Genomic DNA, 19,635 nt, shown 5'->3' with positions numbered 1-19,635 from the left:
CAACAAGTAAACTCTCTGACCTATATTTCCACATAGACTGGCAAATGTCTCCTGCAACCATTAAAACGCTTGTCAATAAGTTCATTTGAACTGCATACGCCTATGAACCATACACCTTGTCATAGACCGTCAGTCTGCATATGAAATGTCTCGTGAACACCTCACAAAGCAGGTGTAGACTTGCTACTGGGTCCAGGCTACTGTGTAGAGCAGCGGTTCCCAAACTTTTCCCCCCGCGTACCACCGCCTCATCCTGACTCGGCTCGCATACCCCCACCATCATAAAAACGTAACACATTCTATTGACGCACTCCAGGCATCATGCTTAGGCTAATTAGCCACCCTACATGATAACAAAATCAAAATGTGCAACTGGTCTATGAGCTCTCACACTAAAAAAAACTGTGGAGAACAACATTATGAAACACAAAGAACAAAGAGAACATAGGTTTAAGATTTAAAAAAAATTTTTTTTTAAAAAAACACCTTTCCGACATTGCCCAATTCAACTTGCGTACCCCCTAGTGGATGCTCGTGTACCACCGGTGGTACACATACCACAGTTTGGAAATCCCTGCTGTAGAGGAGGAGGATGATGGATGTGCTGCCGAGAGCGACTGACCAGAGCACAGGCCAACCCAGAAGAGGAGAGGGGTCTCAGGCCTAGGGGATCTTCATCCCCACCCTTAGATGCTCACCAGACTCCTCTGCAGCTCAAACAGTAGGGTAGGGATATGTTGGTAGTACCTGTTCAGGGTTAAATAAGATGACATCAAGTCCATCTCATTGCAAATTGATGTGTCTTAGTATAGTGGTCAGTATGGTGTATGGAACAGCTGGCTCAAATGGCAGTACCTGCATGGGCACATTGATTGCATACACGTTTGCATACACATATTCTTGCTACTGGTTGAAGGCAGAGTTATCCAATCCCTGGCTTGGGTTGGGTTGGGTTATCTGAAGAGTGGCTGGGTAAGAGAAGATGCAAAGTCATCCCAAACGAAATAGCAGCACCAGTTACATTGCCAATAATATGTACAAGTAGGATACCACTTATTTCTATTGTAGGACTTTGGCTCAAGATATACAAACAATGATCACTGTTAACTTGTCATTCATTGTGCAAGTAGGAGTGAAACTGTATTTAGTGATGTAAGGGGCAGAGTTCCATTCTCTCAGTGGTACAGTGCGAGCGGTAGGCCTACCTGTGCTGGCTGATAGGTGTGTCTCTCTTTCTGCAGAAGCACACAGCTTTGACCAATACTAGAGCCAAGACAGCTGCCGCTATGACAACCACAATAGCAATGATTCCGCCTGCAGGAAGATAAAAGAGCCTCTCAATACGAGGGTTGCACGGAACCCTTCCACGTCGATTAACTCTTGGTGAGTTATGACACAAAGATGTTGCCCCATAGCATCGATCTATGGAGCAACGTGAGATTTTGGAATGAGAAAATATGTCCATGAGGGTAGCTATGAGTGTGGTGTGTGGTGGTTGGTGTTGTCTTGGTAAACTGCACATGTAAACAGACTCAGCTTTCTATTCTCACCTTTTGAAAGTATTGAGGGATGATGACCTGTAGTGACACCAAGAGAGAGATGTGAAAATGTTGTTAGTGTTATACTTCTGTGCAAAAGTAAACGGAATCAGTAATCATTGTCTTTAAAGTAACCACATCAGCCATTTAATGACAGCAATGAATGACCTTGTGATGACAAGTTTGATACAGTTATAGAACTCACTTTGAGTTAAACCCAAGCCCCCTTGATACTTCTTGTCACAAAGAGGTGGGATCCAGCCTGCTTCGCACTGACACTCCTGTTTATTGTTGCACACCTTTGAACATAGGGTTAAAATACAGTGTTGATTTCAGCACACACTGCATTGGAAAATACTAATGTGGCAGTCTTTTGATAATGGCACCTGTCAGCTTATGCTATCGATAGACTCACTGAAGGACATAGCTGCTGAAGGAAAACTATAAACTGCCAGATGTGGAACTCAGATGAGGTTAAGCTTTTTCTTTTTTTAAAGTATATTTTTTGAGCTTTTTGCTGTTATTCAGATAGGACAGTGAAGAGTGACAGGAAGTGAGTGGGAGTGAGATGGGGTCAGATCAGGAAATGACCACTGGCCGGATTTAAACCCGGGTCCCGTGGGCACTTGGACCTGAGTATGGTCTAGTTGCAGCTGCCGCTTGCACCACAGTGCCCCCTGGTTTTAACTTTTAGACTTTTAGCCTTGAAACACTGCTACAGTACAGAATGCAGGTGTAGCATAATGTCGACTCTCCCAAGCAGAGTTATGCTCATATTAATTCCTGCAGCACAGTGTAGGCTAGAGTATGTTATCATCTTTAACATTGCAATACATGTACACAGTCCTTACCTTATGTGTCCACATGCATTTCTCTTTGCAGTTATTCGTGGTATATACATTCCCCAGCTCCACACACTTATTACTCATGCAAACCTAAATGAAGAAACACAAGCACTTAACAAATGCAACAACCGCACACTGTGATTAACATAATGTTCACGGCTTAGTCATCTTTATTTGCATTAGTTGGGTTTTCCTGTGGGTTTACCTGCCCTTCACCACACTTGGTGCCATTTAGAACCTGGTTGTGGTCTGATCTGTTGCTAGGTGAGATGACGTCTGTGCATGTATCGTTGGACTGATCTTTGTTTCCACTGGTGCACAGCAGCATTTCACACATTGCATCCCTATAGGAAAAAAGAAGTGTGTTTTAGCCTTAGGTTTGTTTTGAATGGAGTACAGTGTACTGTATGGTGTGTTTTATTTGTTGCAATCTTTGTATGTCACATTATCTCATTTGTTAACTGCTTACTTTGAAGAGTTACCATGATGGAGTGAAGAGTTAGAATGATAGCAATGGTCTTCAGCCTCCTTTGTATCTGAAAGGTAACATTGTTATAATTTTAGTAAGTTTCTTCCTTTTCTTTCTGTGAGTGTGTGTGAGAGATAGTGTGTGTGTGTGAGAGAGAGAGGGGGGGGGTTCCTTTTTTCTACCACGTGACATAGTGTGTGACAAGCTGACCTCAGGCATTGCAACATAACAAATAGTTTAAATAAAGAGTTCATATGATGTTTCATCTTGCATCCATGTTGCGTTATTATCTCTTTATAATCCCCCTTGCGCCATCAACACACTATTACCCGGCTGCAGACAACTTTTTTGAGTGAAAGTGTCCAGAGAGGGCAGCAGAGTGCTTACCATTTCCACCCACTGCCTTGCACTGCTCCGCCCTGTTAGGGCACTGGCCATTGAAGCAGTACCCTGTGTCATGTGCGCAGGGGGTGCCGTCCTGCAGGAAGGTGTCATCTGGACAGTGAGCGGAGGAGCCCGTGCAGTACTCTGGGAGGTCACACTCATCCACCTGGGCCCTGCACTGCTTGGTGAACTGGATGAACTGCAGTGAAACCAAGAGAACAGATGTGATGCCTATGAATAAATAACAAGTATAAGTGTAAGTATATATACTCTTTTGATCCCGTGAGGGAAATTTGGTCTCTGCATTTATCCCAATCCGTGAATTAGTGAAACACACTCAGTACACAGTGAGGTGAATCACACACTAATCCCGACGCAGTGAGCTGCCTGCTACAGCGGCACTCAAGGAGCAGTGAGGGATTAGGTGCCTTGCTCAAGGGCACTTTAGCCGTTCCTACTGGTCGGGGTTCGGTCCCGGTTCCAAGTCCGAAGCGCTAACCAGTAGGCCACGGCTGCCCCCGTGACAGCCTTACGGGGCCATAACAGCCTTGTTTACCCTGGGCATTGTGGGGTGGATTGTGGCGTTGCATTACCCTGCAGTCCTTGCAGCACTCTCCTTTATCACACTGAGCTCCTTTAGTGAATTTGCAGGACGTCGCATCACAGCATGGATTGGTGCACCCCTGCAGAGTACAGAGGTACAGACAGGTATTCATGTGTCCTCTCAGCAGATACAACACACCAGAGATGCAGGTCAGACTCAGTATTCATTTGGTTGTTTTTCCGTTTTCCAAACATCCAAACAGCTTATGCACTAGTTACATTACCTCTGGAGAGCCACAGTCGCACTGTTCGCCCTCTTCCAGGAGGCTATTCCCGCACACGGGGATCAGGGTTCTGTGAAACGGGTTGACTATAAGGCAGGCCATGATGCCTGGCCTCTCCAGGAAGGAGGTGTAAGCCTCCTTACTGCAGCTGCTGAACTGTCTCGGATGCGAGCCACCGCTGAGATAGAGAGATGGATGCTTTTTCAGGTAAACAGTGTAATGAGATCCTCTGACACCTTGTGTCTGCGTATGTATTTGAGTGTTACATGTAAGCGTATGGTGTCTTTTTTTTTTCAACGTCGTCCTACCTGAGATGGCTGGTCATGATGCAATCCTTGCAGGAGCAGTGGCTGCTGTCGTGTTGCATATTCAGATTGTGCCCCAGCTCATGAGCAAACGTTGCCGCCGTGAGGATGACATCCCTGCTGTGATCCTGTGTGACGTTGACACAGAGGACAACAGGGCTTCATAAAAGTCTAGTGTCTCAGTTCTCTGGTCTGTGTTCTCTGATTAGTTTTTGTCTAGAATCGTACTGTTGGAGTTGTTTTCACAGAGCACAGATCATGTATATGATAATGCAATAGCATATGTGACCAAACAGGTCTTCTAAACACTATTAAACTTATTAACTCCTGGAAGACATGTCCTTTTGAGTCCCCTCACAAAGGTATTAGCAGACATGGTTGTGTTGGCTAATACACTTTGACCATTGTAAAGTTATAAGTGGTGAAAATTGAAAACTTGAAAACCCAGTAAACTTTTCATCAGCTATCAGGATAATAGAGCATATATATTGCTTATCAGATTTGAGTGCCAAATCAAGATCTATAGATCATCTACTAAAAATAAGCCATCTTAATTGATTTAATGATTGAAATTTAGTACCTGCACTACTCCAGTGGAGTATTTTCCACACATTGTTCCAATATAGGCGGAGCCAAGAATTCCTTTGTCGAACTGCACTGCCCTGAATTATAAGTGGTAGAGAGGTAAAAACAGTCACATCGTGGTGTCAAAGTGGACTAAAAAGAGGAAGCTGTGATAGTGGCCATGAACTTTGATGATAAACTTACGTTATCAGCTGAGCGTTGTCATGTTTCCTGATTTTCTCGAGGACGTTCTTATTCCAATCTGTAAAAGTATTCAAAGTCGCCCCACTGTTTTTCACAACAGGGATCTGATCTTTGTCTTTCCATATCTCTAGTCCTACAAGGACAACTGCAGTATGTAGAGGTCTGTATACCTGGAGATGATTTTAAGATGTGGATTGGTAGGCCCACTGTCTTATTACAGAAAATCAATTCGGAGTTTCATCAATAGACCTAAGTGAGTAAGGTTTAATTAACTTACCATGTTCACAAAATTCAATATCTCGAACATCCTCCTCCTGATTTTGTCAGTGTCTTGCTGCATCATAAGGTACTACAACAGAATATAAAAACTAATCAAAATAAAATATTTTACATAAACAGCTATGTTTTAGGTCATACAGTAGCCTATTTTATCGCCCCTCACCTCACTGTGATCCACTACTATGAACACCTCAATGTATTTCTGTATATCCAGAGGAGACTGCAAAAATAGTTGGGTTAAGTAAGCTGTATAAGGGGCTGACATCACTATTTGTAACACTGCATAATAATAGCATGGTAAAGCGATTTTTGACTTGATTTAACTCCACTTTCTTACTGTGGTTTGGGCGCGCCCTCCTTCGGCAAGGACCGGAAACTCATTCTCTACACTCGTTGACGCCGCAGTTCAACGGAACCCGGCGCAGGTTGCTGTACTTCACCACTATGTGGTCCCCGGTGTCTGTCCCCGCCAACGGCTCAATCACATACTCCTGCCCTGCAACCCTGATGAATCCACTGAAACAACAGAAACAACAGTCAGACATATAAGGTTTCCTTGAACGGCTTCAATAATAATCCGCACCAAATAGAGACAAGCTATTCTCAAACACACACCTGAGGCCGTGGCAGGTACTCATGCTGGTGGCTGATTGACTGTCGCCAACAATCTTCCCAAGATAATAGCACTGATTCTAAAATGAGAAATGTAGTGTTTAGGTGTTGGGGTCTGAAAAGAGCCTAAATCAAATTAGCCCTAAGAAGGCTCCCTAACACCTCACCTGATCCTGCGTGTAAGGCGTTGTCACCCTTGTTCCCGTATTGGTATAGTGCGTCTCGGTATAGTCTTTGCTTATCAGCAATCTAAGGGAAATATAAAAAGCGAGTGGTGAGAAATAGACTTGGCATATTTTGTATATACTCATACTCAAATGTCTCTGTCCTATATCATACGTAGAGAATGTCATGTCTAAAGTGAGAGCGGCAAACGTGAGAGAACTGCTCCTCCTGTTCACTCACCGGTTCTTTTGCAAGTGAATCTCAATGTCCTTCCCATTCAATTTTAGTCTATAGTTAACTTCGTCTTGTGACTCTGTTCCGAACAGCTGTGAAGTTGAACAAATGAAGGGGTGTTTGAATGATGCATATTACTCTGGCACAGCATATCCAAATGAACATATGAAGGGGTGTTTGAATTATGCATATTACTCTGGCACAGCATATCCAAATGTGTTCTTTGAGACGTAAGCTCAGCAAGAAAGGTCACCTTTGTGTCTCTGCCGTACCGATGATGCAGTTTTACCGGGCGCACCACCTCGTACTCCCTCCTGTTTACCATCTGTTCTCGCAGCCATCCCTCTAAACACAGAGACACTGTAATTTGCGCCATCCTCAGTATTTTTTTCCACCGTCATCATGACGTAGACTTAATCCACTCTGCATTCAGCTTTAAACATACGTCAGGTTAGTGCATTTGTAAAGGCTCATTCTGTCTTCCCAAATGCCTTTCAAAACTGACTAGAATTGATAAAAGCATGTAATTTCTAACCAGCGTGATTATGCTATCATTGGGTCATCTAACAACACACCTTTCAATAACAATGAGCTTTCATAGAGGGACCTTCTCTCAAACGGATTTTTCCACCGAAAGCTTTGACATTGTGATTACTTCATAGGCTACTTTATAGGTCTAGAAAGTGCTCACTAATAGCCTACAACGCAATTTCATAGTTGTCTTAACATAAGCAACTCTATATGGTCAAGTATCACTGGACACATTGATGTGTTTGCCACTCTCCCCTCTGTCAGATCATCTGACTAGTGAAGCCTAGCTGCATATTATTCTTATCACATTCTGCCATTAGTCTCGGAATGTGTGTTAGTAGGTGAAGGCTATTCATCAGCCTCAAGTGCAGCATTATAAGTTATTGATTGATTTTCTTAACCCTTGTAAGGTGTTATTTTTGTTACTTAGACAATGTTCCAGTGAACAATTATAAAAAAGGTTAAAAAAAATAGAAACAAGATTTTTTTTATCATTATTGATGCTTATTTCTCAGAACTTAATCAGAACGGGTGAAAGTGCTTGAAATGTAGCAATTTTCTAACTTTGTGTGGGAATACCAGATGCAGAAAGACAACATTCCCGCACAGACACCTACACTCTGACATGCACACACACACACACACACACACACACAGCAGGCCCAGTTAGGAGGGCACAATTAAGGTATATAGCACCTACAATTAGTAGACCCGAACACCACATGTGTAATAGTTATGTGTAGGGCGGGTGTATGTGTGCAGTCATTGAAAATAAGTTATTTTTTATGCTCTTCACAGAAAATGAGCCAAGGCCAATCAGTTTGAGTTACAAGAAATAATAAATTGCATATTTTTTATTTTAGCAAACATTGAAAATGTGTCCCACAGACCCGAACACCTTACAAGGGTTAAGTCTGGCAAATATTGGTGTTTGGTCTGTGCCTTATCACACAGAGGCCTACAGAAGTAAATGCTATTTTCTTTATTATTATTTTGTGCAAAACATGACTCATAGCATAAATCGAATGTCCCAGCTCAGCTTTATATTATTTTAAGCAGATGATAAACATGTTATGAAACAAATGCCCTCTCTAGTTAAGACAATATACAGTATCTATCCAGAAATGATAGTCTACACCATAGTTGTTCTTCCATTAGCTTTCATAGACAATGACATAGTAATGCAATCACAATGTAGCAATGCCAAGAAGCCAAAGAGAACATAAAGTGGTGTAATGTGTCATATATATTGAAACTCATACATTGTTCATACACTCATACACTGTATGCATGTAATCACATAGCCTGCTGGGTATGGAATAATGAGCATTGTTCACATTAAGCCATCAATCAAAACGTTCAAATAATCCGTGGTCTTACCAGAGATGTGAAGCAAAGATATTATGGTGAGCATCTCACATAAGGCGTATGTCCCTCTCATGGTTGATGTGTTGGGATATGCTGAACTTGTGTGTCTTTGCAGTCACATTTGACCCTTTTTATAAAACCTGCCACTCCCTCCAGACACACAACACTAGATTTACAGTCTGTCCTATAATCACTCACATTTAAATTGTTTGACTTCCTCACTGCCTTGTGTCTCACAGCTCTGCTTTACTCACAGCGGTGTTTTCTCAAAGCAAATATTACAATAATATGCTGTTTCTCAATACCAACACTGAAACAAACCTTAAACATCAGCAATAGAACTAATAGAACAAGCGTATGACAGAAAATTGCACTATTTTTCTTTTATTATTTGAAAAGATATCAAATATGGCTTTTTATTTAAAAATCAGATTTAAACGGGGTATTGTAATGTTTTTACATTTAGGGTATCACAATACCTTTTGAGTTTCGGTGCATTGTGCAACACTAACTCACTATTACCAATCAGTAATACAGTAATAAGATTAACAGTCACCCTCCCTTCTATTTATTTTGTGTGTTGACATTGTTTCTCCTCTTATCCATATCAGTTTACATTTTTTACACTCTTTAGACATGATCATGCATCCCCCCCTCCCCACACACACACACACACACACACACACACACACACACACATTCACACACCTACTACCCACCACCACCCCAGACAAAAACAAGTCAACATCATCGTCAGATGTGAACAATCCCTAGTGTACGAACAATCCCTATAGCAGGGACTTAAAACATGAAATGATTTTCATTTCGGTTCGTTCTGAGCAAAAACATTATTTTTTTTATTGTTACAGAAGAACGGTTAATAATGTTCCTTTAAAAATGACATTGCCTTTACAAATTGATTTATGGCCGGTGGAGGTGGTGACACAATATATAGCCTTTTTTTCTGCCCAACAGCCTTAAAGCTTAAAGCAAACAAAGCACATTAGATATCCTAATAGATCTTCAAAAATGTCTGATAGCCTAACTTCAAGCACAGAAAATATCCTTGCTTTAAGCCCTGTAATAGCCTAACCTATATGTGGTGCTATGAACTGCATGACACTAGGCCTAGATAGGGTCTCGGGTAGTATGTTACTTCACATAGGCTACATACTTGGAAAAGGCAGTTAGATAGTGTTGGATATGAAAATCCTTCTTATCAACTTATACTACTAGGCATATACAGGGGAGACACAAATTCATAAGATCTGACTAAATTAATACTTTAAGGGGTCTGAGGAACAGCTGTGTGGGCAGGTGACTTTCCAAGCCTATGGACTTTTGAATAATATTCAAAGAAAGGTTCATCAGAACGATAAATACCGTAACCGGTTATCTTAAATTGAAAATAGCGTTTTCACTTCGGAACAAGTAAAATTGGTTTTGTTCGCGTTTTCGCTTACTTTCATCCAAAAATAGTGTTCTTTTCCGGTTTTCTTTGAACCATTTCTAATCCCTGATTCTTAGTGTACTAAGAATCCCTTTATGACACCCACAAAACATGTTTGTGTGTTTTTTGATTCATTTCTTCTTCCTGCAATTAAGGTCATGTATGTTTAGGAGCAGTCTTTCATGTCACTAGTTTAGCGTAAAAAGCCTACGTCATGAAAGCATGCGAATGTTTGCTTTATTTTGTTCAATGATTGTTTTTATGCCAATCATACTTGAGTTAACTGTTCTTAACTGTTCTGTAGGTGCCTCTCATGTTCACCGTTGCTATCTTTTGCCAAGCCTCCTTTTTCATGTTTGCAGCAGTGGTGGAGGAAGTACTGAAACTCAGTACTTAGCCTAAGTAAAAGTACAAATAAGCAGAGAAATATTTACTTTAGTAAAAGTAAAAGTAGGCTACCACAATGCCAACCCTATAGTAAAAGTAAAAAGTACATGATTTTAAATGTACTTTAAGTATTAAAAGTAAAAGTACTTGCATAATGATTTATTATCTTAATATCTATAGGCCTATTCGAATAATAAAAAAAAACAGTAGCCTATGAGGTGTGGCATTTTAATAAAGCTATAGTTTTAGGTTATACTAGGCTAGATAGTTTTAAGCTGATGTGATTGTGCTTACCATCCGTGGCCCAGTTTACATTCTGACTTACAATTCTGGACTAATTCTGGTTATCTAGTGTGATCTGCTGAGTTAAGTATCATTCTGTAAAACACGAGAGCCTGAAGTTTATCGGGATAGACAAGGGAAACGTCCGGTGGATCATAATGCCAATTCTGCCGGTCCAGATTGAACAGAAAAGTTGTTGAGAAAGGTGTCTTGATGATAAGGTTCAGTTTCACTTGCGCAGACGCGCATAAACATTGAATGGGCGCTCACTTTACTACCCCCCAAATGTAGGCTAGCCTATGCCTCTTTATTTGATCACACAATTAAAAAATATTTTAATCTGGAACATGTTTAGTTTTTTTCGGACAGCGGTTCTATAGTCTACCATTCATGTGCCGCAAATGATCAGATGTGTGACAGACGCATGGGCATAGCCTGTAACTTCGCTGCTCCGCGGACTTGCAATCTCATCGGAGAGGAGGCCCTAGCGCTGCAGATAATAGACAGAGAAAGGCAAGCATATGCTCAGGGCACAGAACACAGTTGCATGTCCAGTATAGCCATGGTCTGGTGAATATAGCCTACCGAATGAAGATGGCTACAAGCTCACACTTTGTCTGGTCAAGACTAGTTTCAAAGATTTAGAAGCGGGCACGTAGCGCTCTATCTTTGGTAGCAACCCAGCCCCCTGGTGAAACAAACGTGTTTGTCAAAGAGAAAAAAAAACTGATCATAAAATGTAAAAAGGAACGATGGTGTTGTAGAAATGTAGCGGAGTAAAAGTACAGATAATTGCTGCAAAATGTAACGAAGTAAAAGTCAAAAGTAAATACGTGGAAAATTTACTTAAGTACGTTACATTCCACCACTGGTTTGCAGATATTGTAAGAACACACCTGCTAAGACTGTGGGGCGATGTCTTGGTCTCATGCATCAAGACTGTGTTTGTCATCGTAAAAGAGCTTCATCAAATGCTCAGGTTATTTAGCCTCACCTTAGATGGAACAAAAATGCTTTCTGGAGGGGAAAGAACAATGCATGGAGTTGGTTTAAGGATTTACTGTATCTATAGTTGTTTGTATTTGAACAAGCTTAGCAAATGGATTACAAGGAACAAGGAAGCAAACTCTTACTCATTGAAGTGTTGCCATCACTGCTTATTTCCCCAACTAGACTTATTCACTGCTGCTTGCTTAAACACTTGAAGAGAAAACGTGCCACAGCAGACATGGCCCACATGATTCACTGGCTGCATGGCAGTTCCATGATTCATAAGATTTATTTTGTTGAACTGCAAGCTTTGTTAAAATACTTCCTTGGCTTTGAATTAGGGTATAACATTTTTGGTAAATACAGGCCTGGTCAAATGTATTGGTAACCTTACAGCTCATTGAAAGAAAGTTTAATTTCACCCTGAAAAGTGCTGACATGTAAAGTTGTATCTGGTATGTAATAGAGACAAGAGATAATTTATTGTGTCTTTTGTAAAGATATTCTAAAAACTGTCTCAGACAGATTTGTTTGGTACCAAAGATAATCATTGGATTGGAGTGATGTTTCAATATCATTTCACTTTCATTAGTATTAGTCAGGGGGCCTATGTGGTTTCTGTGGGATTGAAATGTTAATTTTTGGAGAGTGGTTGGACTGTCTTTAGAGGTCATTGAACATGGAGAAAAATGATGTCTCCATTTTTTATTTACCTGTTTTAACCCTATTTTTGTGAAATTGTATATTACACTATAATTAACACCATAAATTTCGCCTAAATTACTGGCTATGTTGAATAAAGTTCACAAAACAGTTATTTTCTTATTTTCAACAGTATGATTGTATGTCAGTATTATGATTGTATGTCAAACAATTAGGGGAAAGATCAGTTTCACCAAATACAAATATTCCATTGCTGAAAGATAGCAAAATCATAGAATCACAGATGAGACCTCAAACAACATTTATTTAATTTACATATACACAACATATTAGATCTCACCTCCACAATTTCCTCATCAAAATCTACAACTAGTCTACTAGACCCAATTCCTACTCACCTTCTTAAGACTGCTCTCCCCTTCCTGGATAATGTTTTGCTCTAGATTATAAATAATTCAATGCTATCAGGGCATGCAGTCGTTTAAGACATCTGTTATTAAGCCCTCCCTCAAAATTTCTTGAAGTATCTATCTATCTATCTATCTATCTAAAAAACCTAGCCTTGTATCGATACTGGTCCTCCTGGACCTCAGCGCTGCCTTGACACATGTATAAGAGATATAAAGACATGAATGATGAATAATTCCTGCTTTTGAACTCAGATAAAACAGAAGGCATGGTTTTAGGTTCTAAAAAGATGAGGGATATCCTATCCACATCACAGGCTACATATAGTGATCTTCCACTGACCTCATCCACAAGTGTTAAAAACCTAGGAGTTATAATTGACCAGGACCTAGCACTAAGTTATCACATAAAACAGATCACCAAAACTTAATTTTACCATTTAAGGAACATTTCAAAGATTTTCAAGACCATTTAAGGAAGTCCTTATGTCATCTCAAGGATAGACTATTGTAATGCTATTATAATGCTATTATGCTGGCTGTAATAATACCTGTCTAAAGAGCTTACAGCTTATTCAAATTGCAGCTGCTAACACACACAAAAAATATGAACATATTTCCCCAATACTAGCATTTTTACACTGGCTACCTGTTAAAAGTCATTGATTTCAAAATATTACTTATAGTTCTTTGTTGGTTGCCTGCATTGAAAGAGGACACCTCATGAAGACGCTCTTTTGTCTGCTTCTGACAGAAGAAGCACTTATCTATGCTGGCAGCAGCTGCTGCTGAACAAGTGTACAAAGTCCCTCTAGAAGGACTTGATGCAGTTGCAGGTGTTACTGCAGGTTCAGAAGATGGTCTACTATGTCTTTTCTGAAGACACTGCCTGCCTGCTTCACATGATTTCTAGTAGCGAATCTTAGCATGCTGCAGATGCTCACTGTTACAGGTGGATTTGTAGTAGTTCCTGTGCCAAACTGCTTTGTTCTGTTGTAAAATAACTGCACTGTAACAATGTAATCGTTGGCTGATCTGTGACCCCCATCTCCAAACTCTCTCATGGACAAAAACAAGAAATTTGGCATATGTCTCTAGTGATGGGTCATTCACCAGTCCACACATATCTGCCACTGGATACATAGCCCAAAATCTGTTTCTTTTAGAATATGTGTGCCATCACACATATTCTAACTGACTAACAGAAAGACACACCTCAGAAACTAGACTGTGCCACCATGAACTATGAAAATGTGCTTGCTCAAATGTAGAAGGCTAGAAGGTCAATAATATCACCAACCATGAGAACAGAGCACTATGTGCTTCAGGTTATTCAATATTCTAAATCCTATCACTGCCAGCTATCAACAGTCAACTGTCACTGGAAGTCAGGGATGGATTACTGCACGGGCCCAAGCCAGGGGCCCAAGGAGCCATTGCATAGAATAATTGACTCAATATCAACACATCATATCAACACATAGGCTATGAATCTGATTGAATTAAAGTATTGGCCATCCCCAAAATGCACCAGAATACAGGAAATCCCATCAAATAAATTAAAAACAATGTCCCCCGCAACAATTAGTGGGGGGCCCTTAATACATCTGGGCCCAGGGGCCTGAAAGTTCAGAATCCGTCCATGCTGGTAGTGTCTCTCTTTTTCTCTCTCTTACACACACACACACACACCTGTCTGTTTGTCTATCTGATCCTTTACCTTTTCTTTTCTTCACACTTACGTATAGGCTACTGAAGGCCTTACAGACTTCAGCTGATACCATGTAAAAGTCTATTAAACTTGATTTAACAGAGATTTCTGCACTTTGTGCTCTGGGTGTAGACAAGAACTGACAGAGCAGGCTAGGCCTACACTCCAGCACACTAATAGGCATGAATTGATAGTATTGAGAATTTTAGGCACAATTTCTTGTTAAAGAGATCAATCATCAGCCTAAAAATGTTTTATAATGTTGTATTGTTTATGTTCGCCCACTTTTGCACACTACCTTGTAGAATATATTTGCTTTTTGGCACCAAACTCTATGCTATAATACCAGCAATGTGAGGTTTATGGACAAAACACCAAATTTGACCTTTTCTGAATTTGACCTTTGATTTGGGTCCTTCAAAACCTTCAAAAAATGGAGACTCTTTTTAGTAGACTTTTACTCTTAAGAACCCCTAGAACAAAGATATAATACTCTCCAAAAATTAACATGCGAATCCCACAAGCCCCCAAATTAGACATATAGGCCCCCCTACTATATCACAGATGTGTTTGAATTGATTTTGTATTCAGACATTCAGCCTCTTTAAAGGTCACTCAGTATGGTATCATGTGCACCTCACTAAATAGGGGCCAGAGAAAACAAAGGAGAGAGTTGTCTAAGGACATCAGAAGGGAAATTATAGACAGGCAGGCATGTTAAAGGTAAAGGCTATAAGACAATCTCCAAGCAGTTTGATGTTCTGGTGTCTACAGTTGCAAATATTATTAGGAAATGTAAATAGTGGGCTACATTTCCTGTTGACAAATGCAAAGTCCAATTAAGAGCTCCAGAATGCTTGTTGGCAGTGATGGCCAGATAGATAGATCTGAACAAATGATAAAGCCAGGTACAAAAGAGGTGAAGCGACACATCTAAACATGCCCCTGTCCCAACTTTTTTGAGACATGTTGCTGGCATCAAATTCAAAATGAACATACGTTTTCCAAAAAACAATAACATTCCTCTCCTTCAACAGTTGATGTTGTCTTTGAACCACTCTTAAATAAAGGATTAGCATGATTAGTCAATCATAGCATTTATTATTCACATTTTACACATCATCCCAACTTTTCTGGAATTGGGGTTGTTATTTGTTTTGTTATCAGAAATATTCTGTTTCATATAGTGACAGTCTGAGACTGTATCCCCAGCCTTGACACCAGCTGTTGATAGTGAACAGATTCACATTATACCACTAGGTGGAGACTTCATTCAACTAATTATTTTGCAAAAGATGTCTTGCTGTGTTAAACACAGGAAATGAGGGAAGGTTGAATAACATTTTTTTTCCATGAGATAAAGTGAGGTATTTATCCCAATGCACATGCACACTTATTTGAGATGCTGAATGGTGAAAAAAATATGGCTGAATTGTAGAAAATGTAAAAACGTATTGAATTAAAAAACAAATCAGTTGTTATGAGAGATGTAGAGACGAAGAGTTGTTTATGGGTTAAACGTTCTGTACTAATGCCAGCTCCTGTAACAGAATTTTTAATTAGCTGCTTATCACTCGAAAAGTGCAATTTCCCTGTGTCACACTTGGGTGGCACCTATGCTCCATTCTGTGCCATCAAGAGGCTCAGAGTGAAACACATTTTTCTGCAGCGCTGCCACATACACTAGAGAAATCAAAATGCCCCTTACAGCCATGCTACTGCACCATGTATTATGTGTATAAGAAAAGGCTTTTTAGTGATAGATTTGGGATCTCAAAATGCGTTGCATTTATCTATTTCCCTTGTCTTTCACTAATTATTTTTTCCTTACAGAGTAGCAGTTTGTTTATGTTTATGGTTAGTGTTATTATCCTATTAATAATGTTGGTATTGATTTTTTTATTTGATTTTACTGTTCATTTTAATGTTAATGTAATGTTAATTGGTGTCATTGTAATTGTCACTAAATACCATCTTATGGGGAATAGACATCTGTGTTACACTTTCTAACTCAATATCTGTGGCATAGGTCTGTTATCACTTTCATTCACAAATACACAATTAGTGTGATCGTATCATGTACCCTGGCTTCAGGGGATGGATGGCGTACAACATATAGTACACATGACACATCCTCAAAACGTACGTCATACACCATAAGTTTCCCTCACTTTCTGAAATGAATTGGAAAAAATCTGGTTATGCATACTGTAACTATGCCACCAAATAACATGTTCTTTTTATAAAAATATTTAGTTTAAATGCTATTTTATGAAATGTTTTCTACATTTGTGAAAATATATACAGTAGACAAAATGTATTCTATAAGTTAAGTCACATACTCTATAGGAACAGTGATAGGCTACTCTCTCTTTCTAACTCTCTTGTCAGGATATTGTCAGGAAGGCCGGTCAACACTATGGGGGAGAGAATACCAGGATATGCTGTGTGACACACCCAAGGATAGGCAGAACAAGGGGCTGGACAGAAGACCACTCCGGCTCCCAGGTGATATGGAACACACAATGATCATATCCATTACATTGTCACGAACACAAGGTGGCAGTTAGGGCATTGTTCTCAGACATGTGAGCTGTCACAGCATATGTAGTTACCAATGATTGACGTCAGATAGGGTGTATAATATGAATAACGTTGATATTTATTTCCTCATTTACAGGATTGTGTACGGAGGAATGGACATTTTATACAGGAGAAATTCATGAAGTGAAAGGCCACCTCCACATCCGCAGTGTCGTCACTGCCCTGGTGTGTTCCTCCCAGGCGGCTGTGTGAGAGTGATAGGGTAGTCTAAGGACAGGCCCTCTCCAAAGCTGGTTTCCCAGCAAAGGGAGAAAAACAAATATTGCACTCGAAAATGGTCAGATGTACATGTGGAAATTCCATTTTTGTGGAATTTTGTTCATGGCCTGGCTTCTGGAGAAGCTGACGAAGTGCTTAGGCCTATCCCATAATCCCTCATCAACCTATTATCAGGAAATGAAGTTACTCAACATTCTAAAGTTGGCTGAGCCTGGTTATTGGTTGCAATCTTTAGAATGCTCAGAAAAAACACTTACCTCTCCACACTTCAGACAGCAGTTGAACATAGAAACTTTTGGACATGTCAAACTCAAACGACTCCATCCAACAAACACAGGACTGATAGTGCACACTGTTGGTGTTTGGAGTTTGTTGCCATTTGTTGATGAGGCATGCAAGCAGCACATAAAGACAGTGATTGATTTGAGAGTACGTGAGTGAAGTAGGTTTGCCCTGGAGTTCCAGTTGAAAGGCTATCATTCAATCACAGGTGGAGCGCCACTTGGCACAGCTTGAGCTCTGTAATCACATCCTGCATCTTTACCACATTGGCATATCACCTCTGGCTGTGACTGATGCCTGTGTAATGTCCGTATGAGAATGATCTACTCGGCTCAGAGTTCACTGTTTAAAAGGGTGCCACCAGGCTATCCTACTGGGTAGGCCTATACTAGCAATGCACAAAAACAATAAAGAATATAAAGATTAAAAACAATAAACAATAAAGAATAGTTTTCACAAGCTTGCATAACAATATGCCTATATGTAGCCTAAGTTTCTCTGTTACTTCTGAGATATTAACACTAAAAAGTTCTGAATGTCCCACCATAACCCAATTTACGTAACTGTCCCTAAAAAGAGGCAGGGCTTTAAAATATTTAGCCTACTGCTGCTAAAATATTCACTGGCTCTGGGTGGGGAGCTCATCATCAGATGTGCAACATGCTGAAACACGTTTTAGCGCATTTTTGGAATAAAAGTAGGAAAATCTCAAAAGTGAAGCTGAATATTTATGGATTTAAATTATGTAGAACTGCTGTTATTATGTGAATCTATAGCCTATATTTTATTTCACTCCTGTACAGATGTAGCCTACTAATTGAAATGATAGAGGGTAATCAAGGTTGATCTTTTAAAAAGACATAGGTTTATCTATGATGGTATCTGAGTAAAGCTTAGTTATTATTATGTGACAGTTGGTTGCTGGGTTTCACATTGCGTTTGCAATGAACTCTATTAACACTCCAGTCGGGCTGAAATGGGCGGTGTTAGCATGAGAGCGCTGCAGTAGCAGATGATGTCACTATGGCAAGCCATTTTAACATTTACCCGCTAGACTGGATATGTATTGCAGATATATTTGCCTAGTCAAAACGAACATTTTAGATATCCGCAATTGAATTCTTCCTATCCATAATTGTCATTTTAGATATCCAAAAACACATTTTTCCTAGGACAAATGACGCCACATTTGCCATTCATTTCAATGGTGTTTATCATTACAGATATCTACAATTCAGTTGCAGATATCCACTATGTGAATTACGGATCTCTGCAATTGAATTGTAGATCTCTGTAATTCCAGTTAGAGATATCTACAATTTGATTCTGACTAGTCATAACTCCAGTTGAAGATATCTTTAATTCACCTCAATTCAAGATATCTACATGTTCCTTTTCAGATATCTTGAATTAAGTTTTGATCTTGAATTTTAAGTTTTCAAAATGACGTTGTAGATATCTCAAACTGGAGTTAGGGATAGTCATAATTTGATTGTAGATATCTATTATCAAGTTATAGATATCTTGAATGAGTTTTGATTAGAGATATCTGAAATTGGAGATATCTATAACTTTCATTCTGCCTATAGCAAAATGTAATTATAGATATCTTGAATTAGAGTTTTGACTAGGCGAAATGACGTTAGAGATATCTGTATTGCTATGCAAATTAGGCCCGCATCCCACTTTAGGCGGGAGCAGAGCGTGTTGTTGTTCAAATCATCAAATCACATAGCACCTGTTAACTGTTAACTTTGTAATTAGCACTACTTAGCACCATGTCAGAGCAGCCAGAGGGCGAAGGAGTTTTTAATCGTCTTTTTAATGCTGCAGCCTATGCAAGACAGGAGCTGGCAGCAAGAATTAATGATTCAATGTTGCTTTGATTTTTTCGATTACAGCCAACACCATTATTAATGGAGTTTCCTGTAGATGGTACTAGTGCATTTAGTAGCCTAGGCCTACTAATTTATGTAGGCTACGAAACAGAGATCAAGCCAGTTAATAACGTGAGAGTCTAATAAACCACACGGTGTCCGAGTTTTAGTTATTTTAGATGTCAACAAGACATTACAGCCATGACTGCTTCTTCTTCTTCCATTCATAGAAATAAGGAAATAAGCCCACTTCTTCTTCGATTATGTTGGGGAGGGGAAACATAACCCAACTCTGCCTACGGACAGAGAATGTCTAATAAGTAGACGGGCTCTGCTACGGATCTAAAGGGCAACGTCTTGCACAATAATTTGCACTAGTCATAATGACGTTTGAGATATCTTCACTTTTACTCTGCCTAGTCAAAACTGAACTAGATG

The 19,635-nt window shown here is 39.8% G+C and overlaps 2 protein-coding genes across 2 annotated transcripts; both read right to left on the bottom strand.

The window, feature by feature from the left end:
* Nucleotides 1-427: 427 nt before the first annotated feature.
* On the bottom strand, nt 428-5,820 carry LOC121679898 (zinc metalloproteinase-disintegrin bilitoxin-1-like). Its single transcript, XM_042058960.1, has 16 exons — nt 5,753-5,820; nt 5,579-5,635; nt 5,414-5,485; nt 5,137-5,306; nt 4,949-5,030; nt 4,372-4,496; nt 4,064-4,241; nt 3,830-3,919; nt 3,240-3,435; nt 2,853-2,919; nt 2,589-2,727; nt 2,390-2,473; nt 1,744-1,837; nt 1,551-1,577; nt 1,206-1,314; nt 428-747 (listed from the first exon to the last, which is right to left on the bottom strand). Exons 3-16 carry the CDS (start codon nt 5,477-5,479, stop codon nt 687-689), a joined length of 1,488 nt encoding a protein of 495 aa, XP_041914894.1. The 5' UTR covers nt 5,480-5,485; nt 5,579-5,635; nt 5,753-5,820; the 3' UTR covers nt 428-686.
* Nucleotides 5,725-19,064, bottom strand: LOC121679901 (zinc metalloproteinase/disintegrin-like). The gene is made up of 6 exons (XM_042058963.1): nt 17,296-19,064; nt 6,680-6,771; nt 6,433-6,518; nt 6,195-6,276; nt 6,031-6,107; nt 5,725-5,931 (listed from the first exon to the last, which is right to left on the bottom strand). The coding sequence occupies exons 1-6, from the start codon at nt 17,516-17,518 to the stop codon at nt 5,793-5,795; spliced, it is 699 nt and encodes a 232-aa protein (XP_041914897.1). The 5' UTR covers nt 17,519-19,064; the 3' UTR covers nt 5,725-5,792.
* Between the last annotated feature and the right edge of the window lie 571 nt (nt 19,065-19,635).

This window comes from Alosa sapidissima, chromosome 13 (assembly GCF_018492685.1).
Source record: "Alosa sapidissima isolate fAloSap1 chromosome 13, fAloSap1.pri, whole genome shotgun sequence".
In the NCBI taxonomy this organism is placed as follows: Eukaryota; Metazoa; Chordata; class Actinopteri; order Clupeiformes; family Clupeidae; genus Alosa; species Alosa sapidissima.
This window is presented reverse-complemented; position numbering and strand designations above follow the sequence as displayed.

Bases quoted from the DNA above. Each gene is read 5' to 3' on its own strand.
- LOC121679898 (XM_042058960.1), bottom strand. From the start codon at position 5,479: ATGATGCAGCAAGACACTGACAAAATCAGGAGGAGGATGTTCGAGATA. The intron at 1,838-2,389 runs GTAAGGACTGTG...CTATGTTCAAAG, and splicing joins AATGCATGTGGACACATAAG to GTGTGCAACAATAAACAGGA. The intron at 1,578-1,743 runs GTGAGTTCTATA...GTGTCACTACAG, and splicing joins GGGCTTGGGTTTAACTCAAA to GTCATCATCCCTCAATACTT.
- LOC121679901 (XM_042058963.1), bottom strand. From the start codon at position 17,518: ATGATAGCCTTTCAACTGGAACTCCAGGGCAAACCTACTTCACTCACG. The intron at 6,519-6,679 runs GTGACCTTTCTT...TCAACTTCACAG, and splicing joins GGTACGGCAGAGACACAAAG to CTGTTCGGAACAGAGTCACA. The intron at 6,108-6,194 runs GTGAGGTGTTAG...TTCTCATTTTAG, and splicing joins CGCCTTACACGCAGGATCAG to AATCAGTGCTATTATCTTGG.